This window comes from Eubalaena glacialis, chromosome 9, assembly GCF_028564815.1.
Source record: "Eubalaena glacialis isolate mEubGla1 chromosome 9, mEubGla1.1.hap2.+ XY, whole genome shotgun sequence".
NCBI classification, from domain to species: Eukaryota; Metazoa; Chordata; class Mammalia; order Artiodactyla; family Balaenidae; genus Eubalaena; species Eubalaena glacialis.
The window spans coordinates 102,466,845-102,480,523 of record NC_083724.1 but is presented as its reverse complement, the minus strand read 5'-3'; the positions used below and the strand labels follow the sequence as shown (position 1 = coordinate 102,480,523).

Sequence of the window (13,679 nt, the reverse complement as noted above, 5' to 3'; positions counted from 1 at the left end):
AAAGAGAGCCTGGGAGCTTTCAAAATGTGTAATTCTGGGTGATGAAAATTATGTTGTCGCCAGTCCCTCTTTCTCCCCAGCAATTATAAAACTTAAAGTTGACCCAGTATTTCTCCCCTGCAGCTTTCCCAACAACTCAAAGTAGTCAAAGCTCCATTATACCTCAAAAAAGTCTACTGAAAAACAAACAAACAAACAAAAACCCAGAAGAATTTCTAGAGCATTAGAAACAAACCAAAAAAGGTGGATTTGGAAGTTCTCTTACTGAATGTTTAAAACTGTCTGTGAGAAATTTTCATACCTAGATATTCATGCAATCTTTACAAATTTTGGAAAAAATTGAGAAGCAAGAAGAAAACAGACATAACTAAAAATTAGGCAGTTTTGAATGAGTCTGGTGAACATGGCATATAATATCTTGCATAAAGCATGGACAGTGGGAATGACCTGTACTAATAAAGAATTTTATTAGTAAGAAGAATTTAAAATTTTCTCAGATTCAGGAAGGTATTTTGCAAACAACAAAAGGACAAAAAGACTTTATGATGCTATCTGCCTTAATGCACACTACATGCATTATGATTTTTTTTTAAGTTTTTTTCAGGGCTGTGAATGCATTGTCAATGTTAAAAACAGAATTAAAATGTAGCTTTTTCCTATATAGAAAGTGTAGCTTTTAAAAGATTCCTTAAAATTCAAAGATCCTCAATGAAGAACTTACGCACTTACATTTTTCCTCTAAGATGTTCTACCAAAATAGCAATCACGGGAATTAAAATACTATTTGTAATGTTTACTGATATTTAATACCAGGAATTGATTTGGTGTGCTCTCCCTGTGTTTATAACAAAATAAGTTTCCAGACTGACCCCCTTCCCGATAATCCAGTGGCACCTTCTAGCTTGTGAATACCGTTCCCAACAAAGTCAGGTGTTATGTGCCTGGGATGAAGCCTGTGTACTTCTAACAGCAGGAGTCGCAGGGGCTTCACCAGATAAAGCCATGTTGTTTAATTCAGTCTGATTTTTTGACGCAATCTGATTTTTAAAAATTGTTTCTTAAATTTTAGGGTTTTATTTCCTATTTTTCATATCTTACCATACGCACTGCCAGTCACTTTGTTCAAATTTTTAAACAAAATAAAAATCTTAATAATTTTACATTTTCTAACTTAAAAGAATATTTTGATGCCTAGCAGAATTGGAATGATTAACTATTAAGTTAGGAAGATTTTTTTGCAGGAAAGCTGTCAGGTTGAACCATGTGAAACAGCTGATTTTTTGACCTGCAAAAGTGGCAGTTTCAAATGTTTCAACTTGTGTATACAGGAGTGAGTGGTGGCTTTGTAATTATTTGGAATTAAAACTTACTAGGTTCTACACAGAACAATAAATTAGACAAACTAGTATTTGTTCATAAATCAGAAGTACGTATGTAATTGAAGTATACAATGAAAAATATGAACAGCTTACAAGGTATAGAAAAACCTTCCTACTTTGTCCAGAGAGGATGGTGGTGGTACAGCCAACTTGCCGGCCAGGACCTCTGGCTCCTGTTCCAGTCCTATTGTATTAAACCATAGATATTAATATGTCCCCAAATAGTTACTTACATGATGATATTATTAGTATTGTTATTGTTATTATTTATAACATCCACTGTGGGGCATTGATGGTGGGTTTTATGTTCACATCCCCAACACACAGGGCCTGGCAAATAGAAGATGCATAATAAGTGTTTGTCGAATGAATGGATGGTGACAATCCTTGGCAAAGCACTTTCCCATGCATTAGCCCATTTATTAATTTTAAGAATATATTGTATCATATCTTCGTCCTGGTTTTGAATCAGTATTTTGTTTTGATTTTGTTTTTAAATTTATGGCTTCAACAAATAAGGAAATGCCTCATAACCACAGTAGGAATTTCTGAAACTTTAGTGAAAAAAAAAGTCCAAGAATTGAAAACCTAAGTCTTGTCAGTCAGGTGGTTTTGTTTTTTGTTTTTTGTCTTTTTTTTTGTTTGTTTTTTTTAATGAAGGAAGATTGCTCTTACCTCTGTAAATTCTGCATTTAAGTATTACACAGTGGCTGAATTGGAAAGAGCAATGAGCTGCTAATTGCACTGAAATGTAATCTCATGCCTGTATCCATGACCATAATTTTGGACCTGCCTGCTTTCTTCCCTATGGTCATGTAGATGAACAAAGGTCTCTGGTCCTCAGAAGACCTCATTCAATATATTAGTATGTTTGTAAGTGTTCAGATGAGATGTTTGATTTCCCTACTGTTAGGTATTCACAAATTTAGCTTAATACCCCTTGAACTACAATCAAAGACTATTACTTTTCTGTACATTATTCAGAATAATGTTAAGGTGGTTGTATTTGTTTTCTAGGACCAGCAACACAGTAGTCCTTTCCCATAAGAAGCACTTGCCGGTCACTCAGGTTGTGATGAGAGACACAGGGCGACCCCATTCTGAAGTGGCTTATACATTGGGGCCTCTGCTCTGCTCGGGAGACAGTAAGTAGTGGCAAGGGGAACTGTCTTCATCCCTGCTAATACATTTCAATGTTTTAAGAGAAATCGAACTGCCTGGGTTCATAAAAACGCTGTCTATACTGATAATCTGTACTTCATTAGGAATGTATTAACTTTATAAAATAAGTGTATATTGTTAATGTAATTGAGAAAAAACATATTACCTCTGGATTATGTACAGGTATCTTTTATATGACATTTACATGAGACTGTGCTGCAAAGATTCATGGAATCATCTGAAATATATCACTTGTTCAGCAAACATCTAATATGTACCTACTAAGTATAAGGCATTTTGCCGAATGCTAAGATGCCTGAAATTGGTAAGATAATGAGAAAGTGAGAGGACAGAATCCATCAAGTGTATCTAGTCATTAATGCCTTCTGGCAATTCTGAATTTTTACACAGGAACCCTCGATGCTCCTAACTCCACTTACCCCTCCAACTGCATCTGGATTTCTTGCGTATCCTTCATGCCCCCGAAATAACTGAAATAAAATATATGAGTTCTATCTTTAATTTTCATCCTTCTACTCTCTCTTGAATATCAGGCCTTCTCCTCCATCTCGTCCATTGCTCCCCAGAAACTGCTTTTTCCAGGTCACCAATGAGAACTCAACATTTCTAAATCCAATTCTTATTCTCTGATATCATCTGAATTGACCTGTCAGCAACTTTGGATTCCTCCCATGATTCAAACTTCTCTAATTCACTTTCTTTACGTGGTGGCCAGCATACCACAAAATTTTCCTACCCTCCTCTCCCCAACCTTCCTTCACCTCGCCAGCGGGATAACGTTGGGGTTCCCCAGGGCTCTATCCTCCGCCCTCTCTCCTCTCTGCTCTCCATTGGTGATCTTCTCCCATCATCTCATGGCTTTAAATACGGCATGGGCATCAATGACCTCCACGCCTATACCTATACCCAGTCTTCCTGAACTCCCAACTCCTGCCTCCAACTGGCTATTCTGTACTTATTCATTCCAATTGGCATTTCAAACCCAACTTGTCCAAAAAATGAGAAAAGAAAAAGAAAGCATTTCCACACCAACCTTCCTCAAATCAGTGCATAGCAACTCCATTCTTCCTGTTGCTTCTTAGACTGAAAACATTACAGTCACTCATAACTTCTCTTTTCTATCATAACCCACATCTAATTCATCAGCAAATCTTATTGGTTCTAACTGCAAGAATGGATCCAGAATTTATCTCCATTACCACCTGTACCTGGATTGTTGCTGTGGCCCCATAACTGGCCTGCCTGCTACTGTCTCTGCCCGCTTAGCTGATACTCCATACAAGAGCCAGAGGGAATAAAATCAGGTCATGTCAGCCTTCTGCCCCAAACTCTCTACTGGCACTCCTCTCAGAGGAGAGGCCAAAGTACAGTGTCCACCAAGGCCACAGTGGCCATGTTGCCCTCTGAGCCAGGCAGGACCACAGTGGGGCCTGTGGAACCACAACCCTCCCTGGGGCCCAATAGGAGGTGTTGCCATGTGAGGGAACCCTGGCATTTCTGAACCTTGCTATTGGAAAAAAAAGAGGGTCCTTTTTCAGATAATAAAAATACTGAGATGCAGATAGTCAAAATGTAGAAAGCTTATGAACGTGCCTTGACTCGATGATAGTATAGTTATTTTTCTCACTCATAACATAAATATGCAAACTACAGTTCTCTTTCTGGATAAGGTGAAGCAAGTACAACCCACCCCATCTCTCTCACTGAACTCACCCATAAAACCTGGACAGAATGCATGAAGCAGTTATCTCAGGACTCTGGAAAGCAAATAGCAGCAGGAAAGAGAAAGCAAAATTCACCATGTATTTTTTCCTCCAGTATCTCTCAGCCGCTGGGTCCCAGATGGAGAGAGTCCCAGGAGTGTCCTCTAGTCCTGGTTGGAGGAGGGGACAGGGAACTCCTAACTGTGAGAGAGCACAGTAGTCTCATTTCTCCCCTTCTCTCTGTTTTCTGAGGTTCCAGTTCCCAGGCAGCCCCATGGCAATAGTGGTAGAAGCTGCCTCAGAAACATACAAGAGCCAGAATTCCGAGGAAAGGCATCTTCTGCTCTGGACGGGGGAGCCCTGACTCTACGACAGTGGCAGACTCATGTTACTTTTGTTTTCTTCCTCGGTTCACCCATCACTAGGCAATGGACATATGTACAGGTGCAGGAGTGAATAGGAAAGCACAATAAAGCAGGCTGAATAGAGCCCTAGTTTTCTGGTTCTATGATTGAAAAGGGAGCTGCAGGGAACTGGAAAGTATCTGGAAGAGCACAGAGAGGGAAGAGTTCAAGAGAGAGATGCCACAAGTTGTCTATGAAGTCCTGGGTTCACCTCAGAGCTACACGTGCCTGGATCTGGTCCTAATTATAGACCAAAGTTGAGAACTGAAGAGGCTACCATCCAGGACTCAGACTGGCCACTGAGTGGTGCAAAAGTGAGGCAGAGCTGAATAGTACTGCAAAAGCTTTGAAAACTGGACAGCCATAGGAGCCATGGACCATGCACGGAGGGCAGGTTGGAATGTGTGGCCAGATCCTAACCAGGACAGCTGCCTGCAAAATAAGAAAAATATCAACATGCACTTTGAATTTAAGCAAAGCCCAGAGTTTGTTAACATAATATTTTAAAGATCTAGGAAATAGTCCAAAATTACTTGGCATACAAAGAACCAGAAAAATCCAAGTTTGCATAAGCAAAGGTAATCAACAGATACCAATGACACAGAGGTTAGAATTATCTGATAAAGACACTAAAACAGCTATTACACAAAAACTCTAACAAGTAATAATAAATGCTTTTGAAACAAATAGAAAATGAGAAAGTTTCAGCAAAGAAATAGGATACATAGAGGAGAGCTAAATGGAAACTTTAGAAATAAGAAGTACGGTAATGGAAATGAAAGAGGCACTGGATGGGTTAAATAGTAGATTTGAGATGAAACAGTCAATGACACTGAAGATAGATAAATAGAAAGTATCCAATCTGAACAAGAGAAAAAAAAAGGTTGAAAAATAAATGAACAGGGCCTCAGGGACCTGTGGGTTAATAATAAAAGATATTCAGGTAATTGAATTTCCAGAAGAAGAGAGGAAAGAGTGCTGGTGCTGAAAAAATATTTGAAAAACTAATGGCTGAAAATTTTTAAGTTTGGCAAAAGAGAGACTTGAGAAGTTGAATGAACCTGAAACAGTATAAACTCAAAGAAATTCACATCTAGACATATCATAAACAAACTGCTGTGAAAACTAAAGACAATGAGAAATGTTTTGAAATCATCTAGAGAGAATAATGATGCATTGCCTATAGTGAAACACCAATTCAAATGACAGTAAGTTTCTCATCAGAAATATAGAGGTCAGAAGGAAGTGGCAAAACATTTCTCAAGTGCTGAAAGTAAAGAATTGTCAGCCCAGAATTCTATGTTAAGCAAAAATATACTTCAGGAATGAAGGTAAAATTTTTTAAAATTTCAAATGAAAGAAAACTGAAAACATTCATCTCCTGAAGGCATCCTTTAAAAGAATTTCTAAAGGAAGTTTTTTTAGATAGAAAGGAAATGATATCAGAAGGAAATTTTGAACTTTGGGAATAAAAAAATCAACATTAGAAATGGTAAATAACTGGGTAAATTTAATAGATTATTCCCCTATTGAGTTATTTTAAATATATCTGAGGGTTGAAAGCAAAAAATACGACATTATTTCACAGGGTCACAGGGTTTTAATTTTATGTAGATATAATACACATGGCAACAACAACATAAACAGGAGTAGGTAAAAGGACAAAATTGTTGTCAAGGTTTTTACAAATCACTTGAAGTGGTTAAAACATAGATTCTAAGCATACTAAGAAAGGTAAGTGTATATATTGTAATCCTTAAAAGAACCAATTAAGAAACTTCTATACAAATAGAATACTGAAAAATGTTTAAATAACCCAAAAGGAGACAGAAAAAGGAAAACAGAAGAACAAAAAAATAGAACAAATGGGAAAAATAATAAAGTGATAGAACTAACATATCAACATTTGTATTTAATGTAAGTGGTCTAAGTAAACCAATTAAAAGACAGATTGTTATGACTCAACTATAGGCTGTCTATAAGAAATTCAATTCAAATATAATGACATAATAAAAGAATATGATGGAGAAAGATATACTACACAAACATGAATTTAAAGAAATCTGGAGTTTCTATATTAAATTTTTTGCTTGCAAGCAAAGAAAATTAATACATATAAAAAAGGACCAAGAAGACCTAAGAATCTTAAATGTGTATGCTAATAACTGAGCTTCAAAACACATAAAGCAAAAACTGACAGGGTGGAAAGGTGAAATAGAGAAATTCATAATTATCATTAAAAAGTCCAATACTGCTCTCTCATTAACTTATGGAACTAATAGAGGGAAAATCAGCAAGGATATAGAAGACCTGAATGTCACCAGAAAACAAATGAATCTAATTGACATTTATAGAATACTCTACCAACAGTAGAATACACATTCTTTTCAAATGCACATGAATCTTTAACCCAGATACAGCATATTTTGTGTCATAAAACAAACTTTAGCCAATATTAAACAATTTAAATCTTACAAAATGCAAGATTTGACATAATTGAATTAAATTAGAAATAAATAAAAAAGATAGTGAGAAAGTCTCGAGACACTTAGAAATTAAACACCAAACTGTCAAATAATACCTGAGTCAAGGACAAGGTCTCAATAGATATGATAAAATATATTGAACTGAATGAAAATTAAAATACAGCATATCAAAATTGGTAGTGTGCAGTTATAGCAGTGCTTAGAGGGATATTGATAGCAATAAATGCTTATATTATGAAAGAAAAAAGATCTCAATTCAATAATGTAAGGCTTCACCAAAAAAAAAAAAACTAGAAATAGAAGAGAAAAACCTAAAGCAAGCAGAAAGAAGGAAATAATAAAGAATAGAAATCAATTAAATTAAAATCAGAGTATATAAAAACAAAAAAAAGATTCTTTTAAAATATTAATAAAATTGATAAACCTCTAACAAAACTATCCAAAGAAAAGAAAAGATAAAAATTATCAGTATGAGAAATGAGAGTTGGGATAACATTACAGACCCCACAAACATCAACAGTATAATAAAACTACACTACAAACAACTCTACACGTATTAATTCTACAACATAGATGAAGTGGACCAATTCCTTAAAAACCGCTAGCAGCCAAAACTTTCTTAAGATAAACCAGACAACTGGGATAGACCTAATAGTATTAATGGAATTGAATTTGTAGTTAAAAACCTTCTGAAAAAGAAATCCAGACCAAGATTGTTTCACTGATGATTCTACCAAAGAAATAATACCATATCTACACAATCTCTTTCAGAAAATAAAAGAGGAAATTCTTTCCAACATTTTAAGGAGAGCATTGCTTGGATATCAAAACTAGACAAAGAAAGTGCAAAAAAATGATAACTACTGATAATGTTATTACCAACATAGATGCAAAAATCCTCAACAAAACATTAACAAATAATCCAGGAATATTTTAAAAATGCACCACCACCAACTGCAGTTTATCCCATGATGCAAGGCTGATTCAGTATTTGGAAGATGATCAGTGTGATCTACCACGTTAACAGTCTAAGGAAGAAAAATCACTCCAGATGCTTTTTCTATATCGATTAATATGAACATTATAATTTGAATTATTATGATAACAAATTCAACATGATAATTTGCATCATAATAACATTTATAATAAAATTCTTAGCAAACTAGGTATAAAAGGAAAATTCTTCAGCTTAATAGGACAGTATCTATACAAAACAGCATCATAATAATTGGTGAAAAACTGAATGCTTTCCCCCTAAGGATGGGAACAAGGTAAGGGTATCCAATCTCACTACGTCTATTCAACAACTTTGATCATATGGGAAGTCCTAGCCACGGCAATAATGTAAGAAAGAAAATAAGTGCATACAGGCTGGAAAGCAAGAAAGAAAACTCTATTCACCTGTATATATATAGGATTGCCTACATAGACAATCTCAAGGAATGTACCCACCCCCGGCAAAAACAAAAACAAAAACCCTACTAGGTCTTATAAGTGAGCTCAACAAGATCACAGGATACAAGGTCAACAGCAGACAAATCAGTCATATATGCTAGCAATGTATAAATGGAAACCAAAATTTACAAGACAAAGTCATTTTCAATAGCTCAAAAGAATATAATACTTAGGTATACATTTAACAAAAACATGTATAAGATCTGTAACTCATCAAAAAGTGACTAAATACTGAAGAAAGGAATCAAAGAATCTAAAGGGAGAGATATACTGTGTTCATGGATTGGAAGACTCAATATAGGAAAGATGTCAGTTCTCCCCAAGTTGAAAACACACTTCACCAAAGAGGATATAAGAGTGGCAAATAAGCACATGAAAAGGTGTTCAACATCATTACCTATTAGGGAAGGCAAATTAAAACCACAACAAGATACTACTACACACCAATTTGAAAATAAATAAAATAAAAGAAATATATACTCACAATATCAAATGCTGGTGAAGATATGAAACAACTGTATCTCTTATACATTGTTAATGGGAATTAAAAATGGTACAGCCACTCTGGAAAACTGTTCGGCAGTATTTTATAAAGTTAAACATATACTTACCATATGACCCAGGGATTATACCCCTGGGAATTTACCCTAGAAAAATGAAAACATATGTCCACACAAAAACCTTTACACAAATGTTTATAGCAGTTCTATGTGTAATTGACCAAATCTGGAAAGAACCCTAGTGTTCTTGAATGTGGGCAAATAAACTGTGGCAGATCCATAGATGGATTATTATTATTATTATTATTATTACAGAGCAGTAGAAAGGAATAGATATTGACATGCAACAGCTCAAATGAATCTCAAAGGCTTTATGTTGAGTGAAAGAAGCCGATCTCAAAGGGTTGCATACTGCATGACTCTATTTATAGGCTATTTAGAAAAGGCAAAGCTATAGGGACAGAGACTAGTTCATCATTGCCAGGGCTTAAGGGTGGTTGGAGGTTGTGACTATAAGGAAATAGCAAGAGGGAGGTTTTTGGGGTGATGGAACTGTCTTTTATTCTGATTTTAATGATGGCTATGCAAATCCATGAATGTATTAAAAGTTATATAACTGTATGCCCCTAAAAAGTCAATTTTACTTGATGATAATTCAAAAATAATATTGTTTTTAAAAAAACACAGGTCATTTCCAAAGTGATTGTCCCTCCACTTAGTTGCAACCATGTCCAGGTTCTTAATCCTCAAAAGAATCACTATTTGGACATTCATGTCATGGCTACATGTTCAGAAGAACCACTAAATGAAGGCTTTTAAAGACAAATAATGCACTGAATGGTAAAAATCCTAGAAATATAAAAAGTAATTGTTGTTTGTTTTGTTTCATTGTTAATTTTCACTGTCTTTTTTTTTCTTTTTGTAAACAGATTCATTTTGGAATTCAGCTTCCTTCAATACTGAGACTTCATACCTTCATTTCCCTACGTTCCGAGGAGAGCTTAGCGCTGATGTGTCTTTCTTTTTTAAGACCACAGCTTTTTCGGGGGTGTTTGTAGAGAACCTGGGGATCACAGACTTCATCAAGCTAGAGCTGCGAGGTGAGTTGCCCACCCTGGGCAAAGCCATGGGCTACTCAGTTATTAACAATAACCTCGTTAGTAACGTAATTTCTGATGTATTGCCATGCTTCCTTTGTCAGTTGTATTTCTTGATTAAATGCTAAAATTCTATGATTTTCAATAATTATTTTTAATAGAAAGTAAAACAGTGATTCATGAAACATACAACAGTCTATACAATTCCTTGTTGTCTTAATTCTATGTGCAATCAGGATATTAAACCAAACTGGTCAAATAACTGCTGACTAAATCACAAAATTATGTGATTTAATTGACTAGTCATATTGTTTATGTAAGTAGGCAAAGCTTAATTTCTTACTATGTGAATTTCACATAGTGCTTTTAAAACTATATTAAGATTTAAACCACCTTTAAATAAACTCACTTATACCTATGAAGTCAGATAAAATGTTAGTTTTATTTCTATAGGTAAATATCTCTATTGCTTAGGGCTTAGCAAGATGAATAGTAAACTCTAAGAAGAAGTATGTTAAAGTCAGCTTTGCTTTTTGCTTTTGCTTTTGCTTTTTTTTTTACCAACTCAGAGTGACATTTGTCTGCATCAATATCATGGTCTTCTTTCATAAGGAGCATGTCATGGTGCTTATTTCATGTCTACTCAAGACCAAATTTTCTCCCCTGTGAATGAACTTGACCAACTCTCATATCTTTATTTCCAGCCCCTGCAGAAGTGACCTTTTCCTTTGATGTGGGGAATGGGCCTTGTGAGGTCACGGTGCAGTCCCCCACTCCCTTTAACGACAATAGATGGCACCATGTGAGGGCAGAACGGAACGTTAAAGAAGCATCCCTTCAAGTGGATCAGCTCCCTAGGGAGACCCAAACTGCCCCAGCTGATGGGCACGCCCGCTTGCAGCTCAACAGTCAGCTCTTCGTGGGTGAGTGCTGCTAGCGGCTTGTAACTGAGCTGTGCTGTGAGTGCAGAGGTGGATTGAGAGAAAATCACAGCTACAACAGTAGTGATAATAGCAATTGCCACAGTGACTACTATCAGCCCTGGTGGGAGGCAGAGATATTGAATAAAATCCTCTGAACTGAGAAGGAACTTTGGGACTGAAAATCGAAGCAGGCAACTCCATAAAGTGCAATTATGAAGTTTATTGTGGGTAACTTACATCCAGGGGACGATGAGCCAGAGACATTCACAGCTGCACTTCGTGCCATGGAAAAGGCTCCTGGGGGATTTAAAGGGGCCAAAACTAAAAATAGAATCTGACTACCAAGTGAGAAGCACCCATGGTCAGGAATTGGGATTTTTTCCTCCCCAAGGGGGTCTCATGACCACCTGCATCAGCAAAAGGCACTCTTCCAGTTTTCATATCAGATGAAGGCAAGGGTAAAGGTTGATAAGGAACTTATCTGGCTGAGATGCATTCCTTGTGAGTAAGCTAAAGCTCAGTCACCCAGAAAGAGGAGGGGGTGGGACTGCGGGCCTAAAATGGAGCTGACAAAAGGGAGTCAGTGTGGTTCAGCCACACAGACACTATGCACCAAGAGCTCATTTAATATAAATATCTCTGCTATAGATTATTGTACCCAATTTGCAGATGAGATCATGGAGCCTCAGAGACATCAAGGGACTTAACCATAGAAACCCAACTGGAAGGAAAATCCAAACTCATGTTGGACTGATTCCCAAGCTTGCACTCAGTATCATAGACGATTTATGTTTGTTTCAATTACTTCTTATCCATACTATTTATAAAACAATTAGCCATTTTTATCCATTTCTCTCACTTCACTTCTCAGTATAGTTAGAGAACCAGCCCTGTAATTGGGACAAAATCCTCCAGAGTCCCCTCAGAAACAGGCCATAGGAGCCCAGGTAGGCTGAGGCAGCCTCGTGTGGCTGGGCACAGCAGGGCTTTCCCCAGCCCAGCACCTGGTTCCTCTCAGTCCTGCACCCCCTCTGCTGCTCTCGTATTGCAAATGCCTTGTTTAGACCCAGAGCTGGCTCATTATTCTGCTGTCCATTCTTTAAAGATTAAAGCTCTGGGTAGTGGGAGTCTTCCCTCTAACTTACCTGCTTATTCTTTATTATTGTTTGTTTTTCCCAAAGGGAGAAACAAGTTTTGCTACATTACTTTTTAGATAACTCTATTCTAATTTGGAAACTAAGCAGATTAACGAAGTAGCTCTCACTTGGTCTTTTCTCACATATTTTAAAGTAAATAAGGACACAGTCCAATGAAAAATTGATATAAATCACAAATTAGCACACAGTCTGCTTTGCCAGGTGATACCTACTGCCATGTCCAGGAACTAATGCTATTCAGTGAATTTAAGTGTGTGTGTGTGTGTGTGTGTGTGTGTGTGTACACAGCCCATGGCACCACAAAACAGCTTCAAGCACAGTTAGTTCTTACTGAGTTGAGGCTTCCTTTTAAATTATCAAACTGCAAATCAAATTAAACAATTCTATTTTCTGATTTATAATCCTGAGGATTAATTAGCAGAATTTCTAGGAACAAAGTTTGGATGGAAATCTACCTAGAACTAGTGTTTCCACTATGGTAATGTTTCTAAAGCCTGAGGAGTTAGTTGAAAATTCAGATTTGGGGTACCTTCCCCAGGCCCACTGAATCAGAATCTTTTGGAATAAATCCAAAATCTGTTTTTAGCAAACACTCCAAGTGACTCCTGTGCCCCCATATTTATTATGCTCACATGAGAAATGATAGAAATATAGGGAGATATATATTATTTGGTTAATGTTATACCACCTGACCTCAGAGCCGCCAGGATGGAGTATGAAAGGCCTGAGGTCCTAAATTTTGGTTTTACCCCTTCTGCCTTCTTTTTCTTTGTTCTCGCCTCAATTCCTTTTCACAGCTTTATTAGTGAGAGCTCTTCTAAGTAAGAATTAGTATTTTATATATGTGTAATACATATACTATACAAATATATATATACAAATTTGTAATATATATTAAATACATACACAAATTTATGTATTACAAATTTATAATATATATTACATCGCAAAGATTTTCAACTATGTAACCTTTATAATGCATGTCATTGTGTGTAAAGTTAAACTTTAAAAAGGATCAATGGTGTTTATTTTGTTCTTTAAGAAAGAAACAAATGTAAAAAAAGTCTTTCTAACTTAATTTTTTTAAAATATATTTTTCTTAACCATATTTTGCTTATTTATTTATTTATTTATTTTTATTTTATGGCTGTGTTGGGTCTTCATTTCTGTGCGAGGGCTTTCTCTAGTTGCAGCAAGTGGGGGCCACTCCTCATCGCGGTGCGCAGGCCTCTCACCATCGCGGCCTCTCTTGTTGCGGAGCACAGGCTCCAGACGCACAGGCTCAGCAATTGTGGCTCACGGGCCCAGTTGCTCCGCGGCATGTGGGATCTTCCCAGACCAGGGCTCGAACCCGTGTCCCCTGCATTGGCAGGCAGACTCTCAACCACTGCGC

General features: G+C 36.6%; 1 protein-coding gene across 4 annotated transcripts in view; it reads left to right on the top strand.

The window, feature by feature from the left end:
* The window catches only part of LOC133097486 (contactin-associated protein-like 3), a 149,045-nt gene that overhangs the window by 114,687 nt on the left and 20,679 nt on the right, over positions 1-13,679 (top strand). For all 4 annotated transcript variants that reach the window (XM_061199366.1, XM_061199367.1, XM_061199365.1 and 1 more), the window contains 3 exons: positions 2,397-2,524; positions 10,039-10,209; positions 10,911-11,129. In XM_061199366.1, coding sequence (XP_061055349.1) covers positions 2,397-2,524; positions 10,039-10,209; positions 10,911-11,129 — 518 coding nt within the window. The remainder of the gene's footprint in view (positions 1-2,396; positions 2,525-10,038; positions 10,210-10,910; positions 11,130-13,679) is intronic.